This window comes from Elgaria multicarinata, chromosome 2 (assembly GCF_023053635.1).
Source record: "Elgaria multicarinata webbii isolate HBS135686 ecotype San Diego chromosome 2, rElgMul1.1.pri, whole genome shotgun sequence".
Classification (NCBI taxonomy): Eukaryota; Metazoa; Chordata; class Lepidosauria; order Squamata; family Anguidae; genus Elgaria; species Elgaria multicarinata.
Genome location: NC_086172.1, coordinates 91,948,295 through 91,970,463, shown reverse-complemented (window position 1 = coordinate 91,970,463; position 22,169 = coordinate 91,948,295). Strand labels below are relative to the sequence as shown.

The 22,169-nt window shown below is 41.0% G+C and overlaps 1 protein-coding gene across 2 annotated transcripts in view; it reads right to left on the bottom strand.

The window, feature by feature from the left end:
- The window catches only part of PTPN5 (protein tyrosine phosphatase non-receptor type 5), a 64,604-nt gene that overhangs the window by 27,218 nt on the left and 15,217 nt on the right, over positions 1–22,169 (bottom strand). For both annotated transcript variants that reach the window (XM_063118757.1, XM_063118756.1), the window contains 4 exons: positions 8,486–8,664; positions 8,002–8,121; positions 2,996–3,079; positions 282–520 (listed from right to left, as the gene is read on the bottom strand). In XM_063118757.1, the coding sequence (XP_062974827.1) occupies positions 282–520; positions 2,996–3,079; positions 8,002–8,121; positions 8,486–8,644 (602 nt within the window). In that variant the 5' untranslated portion in view covers positions 8,645–8,664. The remainder of the gene's footprint in view (positions 1–281; positions 521–2,995; positions 3,080–8,001; positions 8,122–8,485; positions 8,665–22,169) is intronic.

Genomic DNA, 22,169 nt, shown 5'->3' with positions numbered 1-22,169 from the left:
AAATTGAACTCTCTCATTCAACAGTAAAATTATTTTTGCTCAATCGTCTTGGAATTCAGCATTTTAAAAAGATTGTTAAGGGAACTCCCTCCCTCACAGGGTTCCACAAGGGACATTCATGAAGATGAAATAACAGATGAAATAACTACGAAGCACCAGTTCTGTTGTTTTGAAAGAAAATAAATTCAATCAATCAGGTTCTTACTAGGCAGTTTCACCCAGAATGCTTAAACTTCGACCTTCCTGTGCCGAGCTCTGCTTCGCTTCATGTGTCATCCTACCTTTCTTGCAGTCCCACAGATTTAACGGTTAGGGTTGCTGGATCTGTCTCTGCTTTCATGTCCATCACACAGTCAAAAACAGGTGTCTCTGGCACTGGGTCCAGATCAAGGAAGTCATCTTCATTTTTGTCCTCTGTCCATTCAGAATAGGTGAATGAGGGCTGGCGGCTAACAGACTGCCGTCTGTCCTCTGGAAGGGGAAATGGGGGATCTGGTGGTGTCTTCATAAGATACCAAACCTATTTGGGGGGGGGGAATACACAGCATTTAAAGCTTTCTAGGCAGAATGACAAGGGACAGCTGTTCATTTTTGAAAGAGGATTTGCCCTTTTAGTGATCAATGAATTCATTCCCTTTCTGCATAATAAAACGGCACAAAAGGCAAACAGGAACATGCTCCACAACCAATGTTTTCTTGTGAATGCCACAAGAGGAACGCCTATTATTATTTTTTTGCACAGCAGCAAAGGGCTTTATAGAACCCACTAGGCATAGCCACTAAACACAGCAGAGCCATTCCATGCTTGGAAAGCTTGCATAGATGCCAAATGTAAAACCACTTGCTCCTTTGTGTTCTCATCAATTGTCAAAGGGTGTATAAAAATCACATGTAAGCGCAGGTCACAAGCGTGTGACTATTCTGGAATCGTCTGATAAATAGGATTGTTATATTGTTTCAAAACTCTGCAACAACCTGTTTGACCAGAGGCAATAGTACAGGTGGAGAACCTGTGGCCCTCCTGGTATAGTTGTTCCAACTCTCATAAGCCGCAGCAAGTATTATGGGTGTGGGATGGGGTTCAGGAGAAAGGAAAGGAAAAAGAACACTTTTCTTTTCCACCCTTCTCCTCCATCCCTGCTGTATAGCATTAAAGGGCTCAGATTTGAGGCTGGTTGTCAGCTCCTAAGCTTAACAGTTTATTTATTTATTATATTTCTATACTGCCCCATAGTCGAAGCTCTCTGGGTGGTTTACAAAAGATTAAAACATTAAAAATTGATAAAACAAAATTTAAAACCATAGAAAATTAAAACAAGCAGCATACAAAGACAACATACATTTAAAAACAACTTTTGAGCTCTAAGCCAAACCTAAAGTTATATCTGGGATGATTAAAAACTCAACATATGCTGCTAAATGCCTGGGAGAAGAGTAAAGTCTTGACCTGGTACCGGAATGCTAACAATGTTGATGCCAGTTGGGCCTCATTAGGGAGATCAAGCCACAACTGGGGGGGGGCACCACTGAGAAGGCCCTGTCCCTTGTGGCCATCCTCTGAGCACTCAGAGAAGGACCTTAGCTGTTGAGCATAGTATATGGGTAGGTTCATGTCAGGAGAGGCGTTCCATCAGGGATTGTGGTCCTGAGCTATGTAAGGCTTTATAGGTTAGAACCAGTACCTTGAATTGGACTTGGAAACATACAAGGTAGCCAATGCAAGTGGGCCAGAGTCGGGCTTATATGTTAAAACCTCCTGGTCCCCATTATCAATCTGGCTGCCGCATTTTGTACAAGCTGCAGCTTCTGAACTGTCTTCAAAGGCAGCCCCACGTAGGGTGCATTGCAGTAACCTAACTTTACAGTTGCAAAAGGTATATAGTAGGGTTCTGGAGCTTGGGAAAGAAAAACTGAAACTCAGCCTTCCCCAAGCCGGTGCCCTCTAGATGTGTTGAATTACAACTCCCATGACCCGGACACCAGAATGGGAAAGGTGTAATAAGCTGTCTGGGGCAGATCAATTCTCTTCTCCCTACTTCTCTTTGTTCCCTTGCAACTGGCACTCTCAATATGCCACGACCCTCAACATTCTGTGGATCCTAGAAAACAAGTTCTTTCCTCCTTTAATTCTTTTTTCTTTTAAATCATGACAAAATATTCTTCAGGGTATGCCTAACCTGGACTCCTATTCACAGAACGGGCACTTAGAAATAACTCCATTGCTTTATAGGAGAGCGATCTCAAAATTGTTTTCCTACAGGAACACTTTAATCATCCAGCCCCCTTTTACCAGCTGAGCATTTCGATAACCTGACTGAATTTGTGCAACATTAATGACTTCATAGCACACTTATAATCACATTGAGGAAATATTCTCCCCTAACATTTTGTTTCTTTGTCGTTGTGCTTAATTAAAACTGAGGGGGAAGAACACAGGTTGGGGAACCATGCAGAAAATTCTGTAGGACTAATCACAACAGGAACATCACACTGGGCTTATTCTGATTAGGCTTCTATAGCTTGGAATGGTTCATTGCACAGCACCTTGGATTTTATTCAGTTCACCATCAATTTAGACGTCCGTCCTTTGCACGTTAATATCCACTATTACATCACACCCTAGAAGCTTATTATTTGATCACACAATATATCTGGCCTGAGCAAAAAGCAAAGGCAATTGCACAGCATTCCTATTAACAGAGGAATTAACATTAATTACCATCCTTAGTGAATGATTTTTAAATACACTTTCTACCGAGATACCAGAGAAAATCCTGCAATTGTCCAATGTCCCAGAATGAGCCTAACCACAATGTATACATAACAATGTTTACTTGTTCAAACCATGGGCATGTGAATTGCTAATGCTTATTAGGCAATTAGAAACTATTTTTCCCCAAATGCACCAGCAGAACACTCTAAGGTACTTTGAAGGTGTCAATTTATTTAGCAAATCCTTTAATCAGAATTGAATACATCCAAGACAACAGCTTACCAACATTCCTAGGAGTAGCAAACCAAGGGAAAACAAAGACAGCAGGAAGTAAGATATTGTGATGCCCCGATCTCTGATCAGATTCTGAGGAACAATACAAAGCCATAGTTAACTCAGGAGGTACTTAAAAGCCTAGAGAGGCATGGGAGACAATGTTCCTAGCATTGCTGTGACATTATCTATCCATTTTGTCAAATGAATCCCTATTTAATACCTTGGCCAGAAATCAAGAGCCTTGATTCCATATAAACTTCTCAAACATCAAAATAAATGTTAACAGTTGGTTACCCATGAACACAGTTTGTGGAGAAAAATCAAATCTAACAAAAGCTTCAACTTAACTAATGCAGGATCTACACTACTGCTTTAAAATGGTTTATAACAGTTTTGACAACAGTTGGGGCCCAAGACACACTTCATACACTGTATTCAATCCATTTTCAAAGTGTCATCTCCTGTTTGGTGTAGATCTGGCCTAACTGTGTTTACTGAAACATTCAATGTGTTACATCTTCCCCCCCCTCTTTTTTTTAACAAAACTTCCTTAAATGCAATGTTATTGATGTAAAACTCCAGGGTGGCCACTGTAACATCCTTGTTCTGGTCCATCAACAACTTGAATCTTGCGGTTTGCCAATGAGTGCACATGACTCACGGCAACGTAGAGTTGTAGGCAGATAGATGCCAACTTGGTCCACAGTCTTACCCTGCTTTGTTTACAGGCCATATGTTATTGGCATATCATTGTACTTTGGCCTGTATCTATATTTATAAAGATGTACAGAGACTTTTAAATGTTATTTTGTTAAATTTAACAGCTGCAGACATCCTTTTTGAGTAATAACTAAACTTTGACTGGGTTACTTTTAACTGTATGTCTGTCTTAATCCCTTCCTGATTTATTTACAGGCCATATGTTACTACCTGGGTTTATAAAGGGATTTATACCTGTATTTATATCTACATCCGTGTTTATAAAGGGGTTCAGGAACTTTTTTTGCATTTATATGTCATTTTGCTCCAATTTACAATTAATTGTTTGTTTAAGAACTTAAACATAAGAACATAAGAAGTGCCCTGCTGGATCAGACCAAGGGTCCATCTAATCCAGCACTCTGTTCACACAGTGGCCAACCAGCCATCGGCCAGGGACCAACAAGGTAGGACATGGTGCAACAGCACCCTCCCACCCATGATCCCCAGCAACTGGTGCACACAGGTTTACTGCCTCGAATGTGATAGCACACAACCATCAGGTCTAGTAGCCACTGATAGCCTTCACCTCCAGGAATTTATCCAACCCTCTTTTAAAGCCATCCAAATTGGTGACCATCACTACATCCTGTGGTAGTGAGTTCCATGATTTAACTATGCACTGTGTGAAGAAGTACTTGCTTTTATTTGTCCTGGATCTCCCACCAATCAGCTTCATGGGATGACCCTGGGTTCTAGTATTTTGAGAGAGGGAGAAAAACATCTCCCTATCCACCTTCTCCACACCCTGCATAATTTTGTCCACCTCTATCATGTCTCCCCTTAGCCTCCTTTTTTCTAAGCTGAACAATCCCAGTTGATGTAACCTTCCCTCATAGGGGAGATGCTCCAGCCCCTTAATTGTTTTAGTTGTCCTTTTCTGCACTTTTCCCAGCTCTATAATATCCTTTTTTAGGTGTAGTGACCAGAACTGTACACAATATTCTAAATGTAGTCACACCATAGATTTGTATAAGGGCAGTATGATACTGGCCATTTTATTCTCAATTCCTTTTCTTATACTGCCTAACATAGAGTTTGCCTTCTTTACAACGACCGCAGACTGGGTGGACATTTTCATTGAGCTGTCCACCACAATCCCAAGATCTCTTTCTTGTTCGGTCACCGCCAGCTCAGATCCCATTAAATTATACTTGAAGTTGATTTTTTTTGCCCCAATGTGCATCACCTTACACTTGCTTACATTGAACCGCACCTGCCATTTGGATGCCCACTCTCCCAGCTTGGAGAGATCCCTTTGGAGCTCTTCACAATCCCTTTGTGTTTTAACAACCTTAAATAATTTGGTGTCGTCGGCAAACTTGGCCACTTCACTGCTCACTCCGAATTCCAGATCATTTATGAACAAGTTGAAAAGAATTGGTCCCAATACTGATCCTTGTAGGACCCTGCACAATTCTCCATTGGGAGAATTGACCATTTATTCCTACTCTCTGCTTTCTGTTCTTTAACCAGTTACTGATCCATAAGAGGACCTCTCCTCTTATTCCATGACTACTAAGTTTATTAAGGAGTCTTTGGTGGGGGACTTTATCAAAAGCCTTTTGGAAGTCCAAGTAAACAATGTCCACCGGATCACCTCTGTCTACATGTTTGTTGACATGCTCAAAGAATTCTAGTTGATTACTGAGACATGATGGAAGCCATGTTGATTATACTAGACCTTTTGATTTTAAAAATTAAACCTTATACTACATTATTATAGAAGATAGCCCAATTCTTTAAAAAAACAGCCTTTGTGGACATAAATAAACTTCTGACTTTGAATTATAGTGAAATTGGATTAGAATCTGTGTGTCAAGAGCTTTCCAATGAAACGTGTTTCATGAGAATCAGTCAACGGGAAGGCAGTCAAAAAGTGATGACCATCTAACTCCAGAGTTTGAATTATATACATAAGATAATTCAAACTCAGACTCTATCCAAATATTATCAGAGCTGGAGTCATAAAGCCTTTCAAAAATGCTGTTCATGTAAAATTCATTTAGAGAACTGGAGTGGACAATGCAAAGATATCTCCTTCAGCTTTGTGGTGCATTTTGAGGCTCCGATGGCAAAGGAGGAGGCAAACTCTGGTGCTCAGAGATAAATTTATTTTGCTCAGGTTTTCCCTCTTTTTTTTTTACCCCCACCCCCACCCCGCAGTTGGGGTGGATTTCAGAGAAAAACAGGTGTGGGAAGGTTTAACCCCCCTCTCCAAGAACACCATGGTCTCGATCCAAATCAGGGCTGTGTGCGCTTACACAAGAGTAAAGAAAACTAGCCAGCATGGCTACACACGATGTGGTTACCATAATGTAGAATTTCCATAACGTGGAATTTGGCCCTCAGTATCAGCTCCATGGCACTGCTTCCTAGTTCAAGCAAAGGGACTGCAGTGTGGTATCCAGCCCTAACAATGGCTTTGGGGTCTGAATAGGTCATGTATGGAGTTTGCTCCTACATGCTTTCTCTCTGAAGCCAATGTGGACTCAGGTGATGAAGAGAAGACATATTCATGCCTTGAGTTCAAACCCTTTCGATGGCATCAACCCAAAGTGAGCGGGGGAACTCAGTCCCTCTTCCCTTTAGCCCTCATGGTAATCATGAAGGCCTGGGCTAGGCTAGTCCAAAAGGCAGGATGATCCAAAGGAAATAGGGAATTGAACTCAGGTGAAGTGAGTCCTTCAAAGCCAGTACTGCTGCCTTGAGCCTTTAAACTGTGAAGAGGCATTTCCCCCAGGCCCACCAATTCAAAGAATTTTCATGGGGTGGAAAATTAGATCAGAGGACACATGTCTGAGAGAACAGAATCTCCCTCCCCACTAGCCCCATTTTAGGTCTCATGCTGAAGGAAAGTAGCAGCTTCCCTTCAGACTATCTTCCACTCTGACACCTGAGGGTGTGGGACTGGGTGCTGCTCTCTGCTGCTAATATTCAGAATCAGCATGAAGGCAGCAGAGATGCAGAATCCTTGGGCTACAGCTGGGTTTTAGGTGGGTGTTGTTGTTGTTGTTGTTAGGCTGGTTTTCGCTGCACACTTATGCCCCACCCCAGTTGGTAGAGAATGACTCCTACTCTTCCCTCAATGCTCCCCTCTCCCAATTTTTATGCTCAGGGCCTCAACATTTAGGATACCCACTTTACTGATAGGGATAGTTGCCCAAAGTCCATTTCTTCCTGTCATGCTGCATCAGTTGTCACACTTGGGAGGACCCCGTGTGACAGAAATGAAAGCCTAACTATGGAGAGGAGACTCCCTCCCTGCTGTCCTTCACTCCATGCTCAATCCCCACTGCACCACACCTTGGCTCACTGCCATGGCAGCAGCTGCTGCATCAGTTCTCTAGACTGAGGAGGAAAAGGGCAAATGAATTTGCTGCTCTAGTCATGGAGCCCTCACTGCCAACACTCTTTTTATAGCACAAAGAGTCGGCACATCTGTGTCTGCAATGGCAGAGGGCCCAGCAGCAGCAGACGTGCGTTACATATTGGAGGAAGGAAGGGATTGTGATGGGGATTCCCCAGCCTCAAGGCAGCATCAGGCCAGTGGAAGAGAAGGCAAGAGATGGGGAAGAGAAGAGAATGAGGGAGGGGGGAAGCTGGAGTGAATAGAGCTCAGAGCTCTCTTTTCACTTCCACCCATGAAATCTCTAGAAAATATCATTAGAAAATATCAAGTAATGATATTTTAACTATACGTTGACACTGTGGTATGTTTTTGAGATGGCTGAAGAATACCCACAATGTAGCACGCCTGGCTTTGTATAATCCAGGTCTGATTTGGGTAGTGTTAAGCATGTCAAGGAATAAAGAAGTTGTTCCTGTAACTTATGATACTGATATATGGAATCAGAATTTCCACTTGTGCTTTACAAGTTCAGGAATCTATAATATCCTGAATTAACACATTTCCAAAAACTACTTTTGGGGAAAGGTAAAGAAATTGATACAAGACACTGTCTCAAAGTGGATAATTCTCTTTGCTTGATTTTTATAACACTACAGCAGAGATTCAAAGTGTGCTAAGTTGGAAGTATTGTACCACCTCCATTTATTTCAGTGGGGTTTGCATAGCGTTGATGTGGCACAAAGGCTGTACTCTATAAATTGCTCAGAGCCAGAGAATCTACAAGGCACAGTAAACACTATGGTATGTGCTGCATCCATTATTTATATTTCATTTATTCTGTATTACTCAAGGTGACCAAATAATGAGTTATATTAAAGGATAAGGAAATCTCTGAACATACCTTGCTAGAATCTGCAATCAACTCTCCAAATGGAGTAAGCAAGTTGGACAGCACATCAAAAGCATCCTGAACTGCTGGGATGGTCTCACAGCCACCGCACCAAAACATAAAGAAGAAAACCTGTGCAGCCAATCATAGAATGAATAATGAGCTTTCATCATCAGAAAAATAAGCTTCCCATTTTAATGTCAAGTTTGCATTGCCAACAGAAGAGTTTTGAAAACATGATTTGTATTTATCATTATTTGCATTTTAAAGTATCAGGCATTTTGCAGGCTGCATTTATTAACTAGAATAAAAAGACAAGCAGATTGTTACCTGGTTGTAACATGGCACAGCTTTTGATTTAATTTCGGCTATATCAGCATATATGACTTGGGAAATCTGGCCCCTAAAATGTATGAATCTAAAAAAAACAAAAGCAACATTGTCCTTTCCTTTTTTAAATAAACGATCTCCATCTGAGTTAAATCTGAATCCTTACCAATATCTGTGATAAGGCGAACAGGTATAAAATTCCTCCTGTTGTCATTCCATTCCACCAGGCCACCCAGCTATGCTGTGGAGTCCCCTCAGAGTCTTTCTGAGGTGGCTCTGCCTTGCTTTGTTTCTGCTGTCCATCAGCTCCATCCAATGGTTCCATCACCTCTGGCTTTGAAAGACCTTCAAGTATGGAAATGGAAATGATCAGGAGATAAAGAGCGATGTAGGCTTTTCACCTCTTGCTGTGTCTACGGGAACTACATAGGTAGATGGACAGAAAACGCTATCAGATTCCTATCAGTAGCCACAATGTCAAACTTCAGTATAGCAGCCTTTCTGCCTTCGTTGGAAAAGTGAACTGTGGGTGGATACATTACCACCCATTTTCCCAGTAGCAACAGAACTGGGGTTTGTTCATTAATAAGCTGTTGTTTACTCTTGCCTTATTTTAGGTTAATTTACAGTGTGTACCTTAGTTTGTGGTTTTCTCCCTTTGGCTGCATTATTCAGTGTGAAGTCATGTGCCTTGCTTTAAATCTTTACATACTTGCTACAATGGTAAACTGAGCTAATCATTTCAAGGTGCTTATTTAGTACCAATAGAAGTATATCTGGCCCAACTGTAATCTTGTAGTATTACACAGATTCAATAGCATTTATTTAAAAAGAGCTATGGCTTTTTATACAACCTCCTCCATGTAATGCCTGCCACGGAAGTGGTACATTCATAATATATGGACCAAGCACAGATTACATGTTTATCTGGAAGTAAATTGCAGCACTGACTATCACATCCTTTGAGATTTGTATATCTCACTGGATTCAGCAGGATTCACTTTGGAGTAAACCTACACAGGACTTGGCTGTAAGTTTAAAATGAAGCCCAGACATTGTTCATTCTGTAAATATACCAACAACTCTAAGAAAAAAATCATAGATTTCAAACCATGTATGTAGTTCAGATTAATAGACAATTGTTAATTTCCCCCTAACTATCAAAGACCTGTAATTCTCAACTGTATCAATACATTGTTTTACTATTCTACTCAAAACACGTGTGAGTTGAGTCTAAAACTGAGCTGTAACAGTTAAAATAGAAATTTGTTTTATTATAAAAATAAATGATCTTAAATTGAAACATATTTGCTTTCAACAGAGACACTTTCTCCTTGTTTACTGTTGTCTTCTGAATAAATTTACTGATTAACCTGTTTAAGGATCCTCCTCTGTGATGGTGATCAATAACATCTTCCTCCTGCCCCCTCTGCCTACCCAGGCCCACCCTCAAATGGCCTATTGCAATCTCCAGGCAAACTGAAGAGAAGCCATGTGCCAAAATGTTGGAAGAGATTGCTTGACTTTAACAGTCACTGCTGACTCACCAATCCTCTGCACATTAATTTTCACATTGCACCCACTCAGTCCACCTGTCATTTCATATGGAATGAGAGATGAAAGGAGTGAAGCAATGTTCTCCATTGCTCTATGGTGGATGGGTTTCACCAGTGGGTTGTGTTTCTATCCTTGGGATGAGGCAGATGAAGTCTGACTGGAGCTCTTGTGTCTAACTATACGATACACACATATGCATATAACAAAAAGCCAAGAAGCTACTTTTCTCAGCAGCAGATGGGAAAGGGGTAACGCACCACCAGCCTCCCTGGCTTCTCCCATGGGGCTAGAAGATACAATTTTCAGGTTCTGTTTTCTGAGAAGGTCCCCTTTTAGCACTTTCTTAATACAACTAATCAAGAAATCAAATGTACACAGGGCATGATCCAAAGGGCTGCATAAGGCTTCCTGCATGCACACCAAGACTTTTCAGTCCCTCTTCCCTTTGCAGCCACTTATTCCCCTAAAAATAATCACAATTGAGAGTTGCACGATCCTTTACACCAGCAAGAGTGGGAAGAGAAAGTCAGCAAAATATTTGCAAGGAACCAATTATACAGTATGTGTATATATAACTCTTTGGATCTCTGCAAGATTTGTATTGGAGGGCTAGTCTCCCTTTTTCTTGTAATACTAGAGAAATTGTCTGACTTGCCTTTCTTCCAAGAGACAGAATGCACACAGTTTTTCCAGGAACAAACTGTGCTCATTGTTAAACAGGGCTAGTGAGGATGTAGTTATTTGAGTGGTTCACCATAAACATAGGTCACCAATGAGGAAAGAAAAGAAGGAGAAACAACATATTACACAGATATAAGGAGTACCACATCTCAAACTACTGTGTGATTTTGTTCCAAGGTTTATAGAAGAAGTGGGCAACTTGTAGGCCAAGTCATCAAAGAGGGCCACAAGTTGCCAATCCCTGGTTTATATGGTTTCAAACAGAGCCCCCACGAACAGTAGAATTCCATCTGTTACTGCACAGAACCACTCCACATTCAGCAATAAAAACCATGCCACAAAAACAATTTTTCAAGCATCTGTTTTGAACACTGGCAAGCACTGAAGGAAACACATCTTATTTCATCCCTCTACCACCATTTTATAGTCATTTTTGCAGTAGATTTTGATAACCTATTAAGATTGTTAATTCTTGATAACAACAATAGAAATGAGGAGAAAAATTAAAGCGGGAAAGGAATGTCCTTTTAGTTCAGGTGAGGCACCAACAAAGAAAGGTCCCACTATCGTAAGCCTCAAAATTCTACAGTTTATAAAAATGACACTGTCAAGTTAATAACTTGAAACTTAGCATCCATAATCTACCTGATGAGGTCTACAATTTTGCAAAAGTTCATTCTGATTTGATACGAATCGCCACAGATACAGCAAGTTAAAAAGTGCAGGAAATTTACACATTTGTATCCTTTACTCAAGCTATGGCTCGGCACATCATTTATTTATTTTTCAAATTCTGGAGAAAACTACTGATATACTTTATTCAGGCCTGTTGAGAAGGTGTGCCTTTCATGGGCTGGGTGATATTCTGAGCAGCAGTTTAAAAATTATCAAGGGGGTTTTGCCTCATGAAAGCCTAAGGCAGCAAGTGCTGGCAAAATTATGTCAGGCATGCTCAGTTTCACTCTGAAGCTACAATGCTTCCAGCTAGCCAGTATTTTGAATTTCACTGTTCCTTTCAGTATTCTTACAGTATGGAAGGGATAGGGAACTATCAACTCTGAGATAGGAATATGGTAATTTTGAAGGCTGAGGGAATCATTCACTGATGAAAAGAGGAAGGAAAAGGAAAGGATTATGCTTGAATCCTCTGCAGGCTCATGCAGAAGTAAGGTATTCTGAACATACAGGGACATATCTATTTATTTGTACACATCTACTCAGTAAATGAGTTGCTTGTATTTCATTTCATTTTTAGAACACTGTAATAATGTCCCTTTTAAAAAACTAGGGAAATTCACTTATCAAAAAAAAATCTGCTTGTTTAAGACCAGAGTTAAGGCTACCTCATGTTGGCTCAAGCTCCACAAAGCCAGGAAACAGGACACTCAGCCTGATGGTTTTATAGATGTGCCCCGGGATCATTAATGCTGTTGTGCAATGTCACAAATTGTGCTTGCTTACAAGCAACAAACAGGCATGGGTCAAGTCACAGCATTCCTCTAACTACAGTAAAGCTCAGATGCTTCAAATAGACAATCAGGACAACGTGGGGCATCTTTGCTGGTCTCAAGCACTCCATCCTCCCCATCTGGATTTGGGCCTGAAAGACCAAGGAAAAGTGTGTGTGTATGTAGGGTAAATTGTAAGCAAGCACAATTTGTGACATTGCACAACATCATTAGTAATCACAGGGGACGTGTGTTATGCCATCAGCCTAAGCTTGCAGTTTCCTGGATTTGTGACGCTTGAGCCAACATGAGGTAGCCTTAACTCTGTTATTAAACTGGCAGGGTTGTTGTTGCTATTGAATATATAACTAAGACTGTGACCAAATCTTTAGAATGATGAAAAACACATATTGTTTTGGGTGATACAAAACCTCTGAAAAGAAAAGAGACTTCTAATTATTAAATTATTATGTGGAAATTATGTGGAATTATTGGGGGGAAAGCATAGTCCTTTGAGAAAAAGAATGGATAAGTATGCTACAAAAAGTACCACCAAGGAAAAAAAAAGGAGCTATATATCTTGGATGCCAAGAAAATGTCCTGTATGAAGTTCCCTAGTGAGCAAAATACACCCTTACGCAAAGAGTTAGCTTGGGTCTTACACACTAGGTCACACCCATAAAACCACAATTTTCTTTTTTCATTATTGTTTAAAGTAGAACACATGAATCTCACATTCAAATCACATACATTCACAATGCATAGATTCAAATCTCTTATTGTTGTTGTGAAATCAGCTGTTCAAAGCTTGAAGAGGTGCTGCTTTATTTGCTAATTTGTAATTTGCTATTAATTAATTCATAATACGCTATGTGTCAGCTTGTAAATCAGTGCTATACAACCTGTCCATAGTGTTGTTTATGGTTGATTGCTTGTATTTTCCACTTAAAAGAAAGAAAGAAAGAAAGAAAGAAAGAAAGAAAGAAAGAGAATTAAATGAAGCCGGAATTCTTCTGAGTAAACTTCTGAAAGAGAACTTTAATACAAGCATCAAGAAAATATATACTCAAAGACAGGAAAGGACCCCATCCTTTGTATTGGAAATTAGCATTATTTAGAGAAGGGGTGCCAAATTCCCAAATTTGTGGGGGCTATATGCCTTAATCCCAAACTGCCTGAGGGGAGCTGAACACATTGTCCTAATTCATAGATATCAACAACCCAGAGTATGGATGAGTATGGATTGTTGTTGAATCATGGGTTGTTGTTGAATCATGGATTGTCATTTCATGTAAACCCTACAATATGGTTAATTATGGGTTGTTAACCACGAACAACCCAGAGTTCACAACCGAACAACCATGGCTTCTCTTCCTCCATTGCTCATGGTTAATAACCTTTGTTAAACTATAGTGCAGGGCGCACATGTAACAACAACCCACAATTCAACAACAACCCATGATTAAACAACTGATACTCAACTCATATTCTGGGTTGTCCTTATGTGAGAGTCAGGCTGAGTTCTTGTCTTTTGCACTTACAATGCACTGACCATGGCGCTGACTTTGGAGTTTCGTTGCATGCATGCTGTTGTCTATTTTATTGTCTGCCAGCTTATCTATCAAATCCTGTTGTCCATCCTTGTTTGGGACTGAAAGTACTTCTCAACTGAATGCCTTCAACTGTTGGTCTCTAGGTCCCCAATAGGAACAGGAGACTGTGTGGGATTTGAAACCGTATGGGGTTTCTATGTCTTGCATGTTTTTAGTTCCTATTTCATTGTTTCTGTTGCACATATCTCTCCTCCTTTCGGACCTTAATCATGTCTGTCCTTTACAAAATATTCCAAATTCCACAAACCTCCAATGTTGCATGCAACAGTATAATTTACTCTTAGCATAGATTTCAGCAGATTTTGGAGGAGTCCTCTATCCCAGACACAGTAAATCAAATTCTGTTTAAACTGATTCGAATCTAAATTAAACCAAACTGAGTATTTATACTTTACATGCGTAATCTCAATAATTTAATCCCAAAGTGTAGAATTAGTGTGTAGGAAGCATTTAAAACCCTGAATGATGAGAGGCAGCAAGCCTGTGCGCACCAGTTGCTGGGGAACATGGCTGGGAGGATGTTATTGAGTTTGTATACTGCTTGTGGGTTCCTGGTCTACAGATGGTTGGCCACTGTGTGAACAGAGTGCTGGACTAGATGGACCCTCGGACTGATCCAGCATGGCTCTCCATATGTCCTTATCCTTATACCAAATGGTAGTACATACTGATTTAATTGGTAAGCATAGCCCTTTTTCTTTTTTCTTTTGTGTTCTGGGGGATCATTTTCCATCAGATGTATCATTTGAACCCCCAACTAGAACTTTTTTTTTAATTACTTTCTTAAAAAATTAAAGTATGAAATATGATGTCAAACAACTGTTCTTTAAAAAGAGAATCTGAGCCCTTAGTGGGAACATACAAAGAATAATAGTTTTCATTACACCCACACATAAGTAATATTTGTCATCTTTCAGTTGGGATTTCATTTAAGGATGCCCTTTTGTCTTTCTAAGAGGCCTTTCCTTCTTTCTTTTGAATAGCTAACAATGGTGATTATTGCTTAACAATTAAGGCTAAAACTAATGTACTTGCTTGTTTTACAGCACTCTTCTTGGTGATTTTTCAATACTTAAGAGGTAATTTGGGGATAGTCCTCTGAACTTTGTAAAAAAGCAATAAATGGATCCCATCAGCTGCTTTTACCATATCAATCATGTAGCCCCTTGACCTTGAAAATGGAAAGCCACATCTGTAAACATTCAAGCATCTATTATATGCAGAGTCAGAAAAAAGTTGAAACAAGGTTCATGAAGTAGGAGTAGAGATGCAAACCTTAACATGTAGTGTCTAATTCTGATTTTGAAATAAGATGGCAAAACTAAAATGCAGCCTCTTAAAAAAATCATTTGGATAGCTGTTGATAAAATGGGACTACATTTACACTCTGGGCTAAAGATTTTAATTTAGGGCAAACGTGGGCGACGTGTCCCTAGAGCAACATGTGGCCCTTGGCCTAATTTCAAAAACTCTGCACATGTCTCAGACCTCTGGCAAAAGCCATCTGTCCATGTCCCAGTAGCCCTCACCACCAGCATGTGCTTCCCTGAGGGAATCCCCCGCTCCTAATCCCTGAGGGAATGCAACTCTTGACAGAAAAATGTCCTGATATAGGACAGTCATCCAAACCCTTTATGTGAAGTTTATATATCTTGGCTTGTTGTAGGGTTGTTTAATCCTTGTGTAACTCCCAATGGCTGGGTTTGCACAACATGGCAACCTGCCAATAAATAACCCAGGGTGAGTGTTGTGGGAACCAGATCATCTTGATAAAGATTCACAAATTTTGTTGGTCATGTAAGAAGCCCAGAATGCTATGGAAAATCTTTGATGCATACAAGGAAGTGGAGCAAGGAGGATTAGGAGCGCTACAAAAGATATGCCTTGGGCAAGATAAAAGTATACAGAATTGAATGGTTAGATTTGCAAAGTTTCATAAAAAGGTATGTGAAGCATAGTTTCAACACTGAGGTGGATGGTCAGGCCTCAAGGTAAACAAAGGCAATGATGGGAGTATAAAAACAATCCTGAAAGAGATCTGTGAAAGTGTAATAAGGAAGAAATAAACTTCAAAGAGATCTTGATAGGCTGGAGTGCTGGGCTGAAAACAACAGAATGAAATTTAATAGGGATAAATGCCAAGTTCTACATTTAGGAAATAGAAACCAAATGCACAGTTACAAGATGGGGGATACTTGGCTCGGCAATACTACAAATGAGAAGGATCTTGGAATTGTTGTAGATCTCAAGCTGAATTTGAGCCAACAGTGCGATATGGCTGCAAGAAAGGCAAATGCTATTTTGGGCTGCATTAATAGAAGTATAGCTTCCAAATCACGTGACGTACTGGTTCCTCTCTATTCGGCCCTACTTAGGCCTCATCTAGAGTATTGTGTCCAGTTCTGGGCTCCACAATTCAAGAAGGTCGCAGACAAGCTGGAGCGTGTTCAGAGGAGGGAAACCAGGATGATCAGGGGTCTGGAAACAAAGCCCTATGAAGAGAGACTGAAAGAACTGGGCATGTTTAGCCTGGAGAAGAGAAGATTGAGGGGAGACATGATAGCACTCTTCAAATACTTAAAAGGTTGACACACAGAGGAGGGCCAGGATCTCTTCTCGATCATCCCAGAGTTCAGGACACAGAATAATGGGCTCAAGTTACAGGAAGCAAGATTCCGGCTGGACATCAAGAAAAACTTCGTGACTGTTAGAGCAATACGACAATGGAACCAGTTTGTGGGCTCTCCCACACTAGAGGCATTCAAGAGGCAGCTTAGACAACTATCTGTCACAGATGAATTAAGGTGGATTCCTGAATTGAGCAGGAGGTTGGACTCAATGGCCTTGTAGGCCCCTTCCAACTCTGCTATTCTATGATTCTATGACTTTGTAATTAAGACTGCAGGCCTATACAGAGTCTCAATTATAATTCAGTGGGGTTTAATTCTTAGTAGGCAGGTATATGTTTCTATTGGAAGATCCCAAGCACCAGAAGGCTGTATTAGGACCTATTGACTTGATATGAACATCATGACTACCCATGGATTGTTCAATTCAGAAGTGCAGAACCTCAGGCCCGATGGCCAAATCCAGCCCAATGGGAGTCCCAGTCGGGCTCTCTGAAGTTCCCGAGAAAGCCTCTTCCCCTGGCCACACCTCTTCTCCCAAACACGGATAATTTCATGGTTTCTTGGCTTTTGTTCAGTCCGACGCCCTGCTTGTAATGCCTCTCCTAGGGCTTACTTACTGGCAGTAAGAGTTTTAAGTTAAAAAATGTCAGTATTTTTCACCCTGATCACCATCCCCAGCTCACTTTTTTATTTGTTCTTTGTTTAGGCTAGTGTTATAATTGGGGGCTGGCACAGGAAAGAGAAGACTATGCTTCAGGGAAGGGGTTAATGGTGTGTTTTTCAATTCCTTTTCGAACAAGAAGTATATGCTTCAGTAAACACTTCATAACTTTTTTTTTTTAAAAAAAAGCAAAGTGGACAATTCTATGCTGTCACAACAGCATGTAGGATCAAGCTGTAAGGCCTCATTTAAACTGTTTATGGTAGACTGTAGCATGCAAGATGCATGACAGCTACTGGTAAATGCCTTTGGTTTTGAAGGCCTGATTAATGAACCTTATTTTTAGGTACTTCCAATTACACCATTCCTATCATGTAGCTAACTTCAAATGCAGCAGCAGTATACATCTTTAATGGGTACACGGCTGCCTCAACTCACTGCTCCCATATTAAAAGCATTAGGTTTGTTCCATCTTTAAAAAATTGCACTGATTTAAAACTTACTTTTTATAGTTAAACATGCAAAAGAACATGTAGCTAGTTTTAAATTGGAAGATGTTTGGAGTTGGTTCCTCCAAGTGACATGTTTTTCAACAACTAGAGCATTTTGTACTTAACATGTTTCTCAACTGCTGAACTTTATATAGAATCCCCTTTCAGTGCTAACAGTGAGTGACACCTGAAGCAAATAGTTGGTGGCCACCTGATGCTAAACTGCCAGGTGTGATTAAAAAGTAAATGTCAGTTTATTCAACTTAAATGGACAAGTACTCAAGGTGTCATGGACCAGCATACCAAATCTTTGTAGTCAGAGGATCTCAATCCCTTAACTTTGGAGCCTCCTCTGAAGACAACAGTTCAGGAAGAAGATTCAATCATGGAAAGTAATTACTAGACTTCTACTCCCCAGGACCTAGTTCTCCAAAAAGATTCAGGGGGTTGCCTCCCCTCCATCCACAGAAGGTTGCTTCGCAATATTCAGTTTCTGAGGATTCCAGCCAAGGGGATACTCCCATGCCATGTCCACATTATCACAGATTGAGGCTGCTAAAATAGTTCAAGCCCCTTTAAGAGATAAAGCCTCAGTCAGGGTAGAGGCAGAGCCAACCAGTCTAAATGCAACCAAATTTCTACTTAAGGCTCAAGTCCAGATCTGCTCCTTGTTGGAGCAACATACTGACAGTCCTGTCTGGCCTTCAGCCCCAGGCATTTAGCAATATGTAATGAGCCTGGGTCTGTTTTTTAGGCTCATTGTTTTTTTAAAGTTGTTATAGTGGTTTTAAATGTTTGTGTATACTGTATGTTTTTGTGTTTTTAATTTTTGTACATTTTTAATTGTTTTTATCCTATGTGAACACCCAGGGAGATTCGGCTATGGGGTGGTATACAAATCCAATTCATCATCATCATCATCATCATCAATTCCCAGGGCAACATGTATTTGGACCCTATCTCCCCAGTATACTATTGCCATGCTAGGCTTGTACATGTACAACAGACCACAGCAATGGCAGGCATCAGTGCCTCCCTGAAAGCCAGAGTATCTGGCCACTTGAGCTGGCACTCACATGAAATTTTATTCTGCTCAGACTCCATCCAGTGTTGGTTGGTGGGACAGTGAGGCAAGTTGTGTTGGAGAGGTATGACTAGGCGTCAACAGTTTGCCAGACCACAGCTTGGCGGAGTCTGTTAGGTTGGCTGTAGAGTTTTCAGGATCCTGCAACAGGGAGGGCTACTACATAGAATCATAGAATAGCAGAGTTGGAAGGGGCCTACAAGGCCATAGAGTCCAACCCCCTGCTCAATGCAGGAATCCACCCTAAAGCATCCCTGACAGATGGTTGTCCAGCTGCCTCTTGAATGCCTCTAGTGTGGGAGAGCCCACAACCTCCCTAGGTAGCTGATTCCACCGTCGCACTGCTCTAACAGTCAGGAAGTTTTTCCTGATGTCCAACCGGAATCTGGCTTCCTTTAACTTGAGCCCGTTATTCCGTGTCCTGCACTCTGGGAGGATCGAGAAGAGATCCTGGCCCTCCTCTGTGTGTCAACCTTTTAAGTATTTGAAGAGTGCTATCATGTCTCCCCTCAATCTTCTCTTCTCCAGGCTAAACATGTCCAGTTCTTTCAGTCTCTCTTCATAGGGCTTTGTTTCTAGACCTCTGATCATCCTGGTTGCCCTCTTCTGAACATGCTCCAGCTTGTCTGCGTCCTTTTTGAATTGTGGAGCCCAGAACTGGACGCAATACTCTATATGAGGCCTAACCAGGGCCGAATAGAGAGGAACCAGTACCTCACGTGATTTGGAAGCAATACTTCTATTAATGCAGCCCAAAATAGCATTTGCCTTTCTTGCAGCCATATCGTACTGTTGGCTCATATTCAGCTTGTGATCTACAACAATTCCAAGATCTTTCTCGTTTGTAGTATTGCTGAGCCAAGTGTCCTCCATCTTGTAACTGTGCCTTTGGTTTCTATTCCCTAAATGTAGAACTTGGCATTTATCCCTATTAAATTTCATTCTGTTGTTTTCAGCCCAGCACTCCAGGCTATCAAGATCACTTTGAAGTTTGTTTCTGTCTTCTAGGGTATTAGCTATCCCACGCAATTTTGTGTCATCTGCAAATTTGATCAGCGTTGCCTGCACCTCCACATCCAAATCATTAATAAAAATGTTTAAGAGCACTGGGCCCAGGACTGAGCCCTGCGGCACCCCACTCATTGCCTCTCCCCAGTTTGAGAAGGTTCCATTGATAAGTACTCTGAGTCCGATTCTGTAGCCAACTGTGGATCCACCTAATAGTTGTTCCATCTAGCCCACTTTTAGCTAGTTTGTTAATCAGAATGTCATGTGGTACTTTGTCAAAAGCTTTGCTGAAGTCAAGATATATGACATCCACAGCATTCCCACAGTCCACAAGGGAGGTTATCCTATCAAAAAATGAGATCAAATTAGTCTGACAGGATTTGTTCCTGACAAATCCATGTTGGCTTCTAGTAATCACTGCATTGATTTCAAGGTGTTTACAGATTGACTTCTTTATAATCTGCTCCACAATTTTCCTAGGGATGGATGTCAGACTGACTGGTCTGTAGTTCCCAGGTTCCTCCTTTTTGCCCTTTTTGAAGATAGGGACAACATTAGCCCTCCTCCAGTCGTCCGGCACCTCACCCGTCTTCCATGATTTTGCAAAGATAATAGACAAAGGTTCTGAGAGTTCTTCATTACTCTTGGATGCAGTTCATCGGGCCCTGGAGATTTGAACTCATTCAAGGAAATTAGGTGTTCTTTGAACATTTGTTTATCAATCTCAAACTGCAATCCTGCCCCCTCAACATCTGCTTCACTTTTTCCAGGGGGGTCATAGACCCGCTTTTGGGAGAAGACCGAGGCAAAGTAGGAATCGAGCACTTCAGCCTTTTCTTTGTCGTCTGTTATCAATTTGCCATCCTCATTAAGCAGTTGAACCACCATTTCTTTCCTCTGTCTTTTACTACTCACGTATCTGAAGAAAGCCTTTTTATTGCTTTTAGCATCCCTCGCTAATCTCAGCTCATTCACAGCTTTAGCCTTCCTGACGCCATTTCGGCACTTCTGCACCACTTGTCTGTACTCTTCTTTTGTAGCCTGGCCTTCCTTCCACTTCCTATATGTATCCCTTTTTGTTTTCAGGTCATCTCTAAGCTTTTTGTGGAGCCACATTGGTTTCCTCTGTTGTCTTCTATCTTTTCTCCTTGTTGGAATTGTTTGTAACTGTGCCTTTAAAATTTCATTTTTTAGATACTCCCACCCATCCTGCACTCCTTTTCTCTTTAGGCTCCCTTGCCACGGGACCTTACTTATTATAGTACTGAGTTTATTAAAATCAGCTTTCCTAAAACATGCCAGACTCTACCTGTCCCTCCCCTCCCCGAGGTACTTGTTAAATGAGTGAGAACTGTTAAACACACAGGCTGAAACTGGAATACAGCTTCCTGTCAGAAATGTACACCTACACTTCTCAGGTAAAAGGAATTAATTATGCTTAGTTTAATTTATTTCCACGCTACTTTCCCACAGGGAACCAGGCCCAAAGAGCTCACAATAAACATCAAATTAATAGGGGATTGTGCCCTTCATGCTGACATGCCATAATTCTTGTTCTTCTCTGCCAAGTCCTTGTGTACTCTGCTGTAACAGTCATTTGCATGCTAAATCTGCTGGAGTGTGTGGCTTATGCACCTAGTGGAAAGGAACAGGAGCACCACTTGTGCCAACACAACTACCTACTGACTCTTAAACGCTTAAATTTTCCCTTAACAAGCCATCCAGTTCGCGTATGTAGGAGATCTCATTATTGCAAACAGGACAATGGTATTTCAAGAAAGCCATCAACTAAATAAAGGAATAACACTGGACAAAAGCGTGAAGGTCATGCTGTGTTTATGTTGCTCAAACAACAACACCTTAAAGAGAATAGACTGTGGATAATTTATTTAACTTAGTTCATTGTTTCCACCTTCAGTAGCGCAGTAGCACTTCTTCATATTTAAAAAGAAAAGCAAGGTAGGGGGAAGCAATTCTATTTTAAAATGAAAATAGCTTTGGTCTTTGAAAAAGCAGAATATGTTAAAAGCACAAATATATAGCAACACTGCTCTTGTTCCGATTCCTCTTAAATCTAAATGAGCTTTATTCTCCACTACTGCATAGCTGTAGGCTATTTGTCCATCTGTCTTTTAAATATTTTTCCAGTGTGGGTAGATCACCACCACAGTCCAAGGGGAGAGATCTGCATTCATAAACTGGTTCATGTATAACTTGCTGGATTGTGACTCATATTAAAGTGAGGATCTGCACTGCCTTGTTTCGAACAGAATGTGAACTCCATGTCAACTGAAAGGCATGTTTTGATCCATGCTCTCTCATAAATAGTGACTTGTTGCCATCTTGTTTACAAGTGACTAGAACTGGATTGGCCCTTACATGTTTTCCAAACAGTCCAAATGTGGCTGGAAGAAGGCAGAAAGAATTTCATCATAATTCCATATTGATGAGGAGACAAGCCATGCTGGATCAGACCAAGGGTCCATTTAGTCCAGCTCTCTGTTTACACAATGGCCAACCAGCTGTCGAACAGGAACCCACAAGCAGGACATGGGTGCAAGAGCATCCTCCCACCCAAGTTCCCCAGCAACTGGTGTATATAAGCTTACTGCTTCTGATACTGGAGGTAGCACATAGCCATCAGGACTACTAGCCATTGATAGCCTTCTCCTTTCAT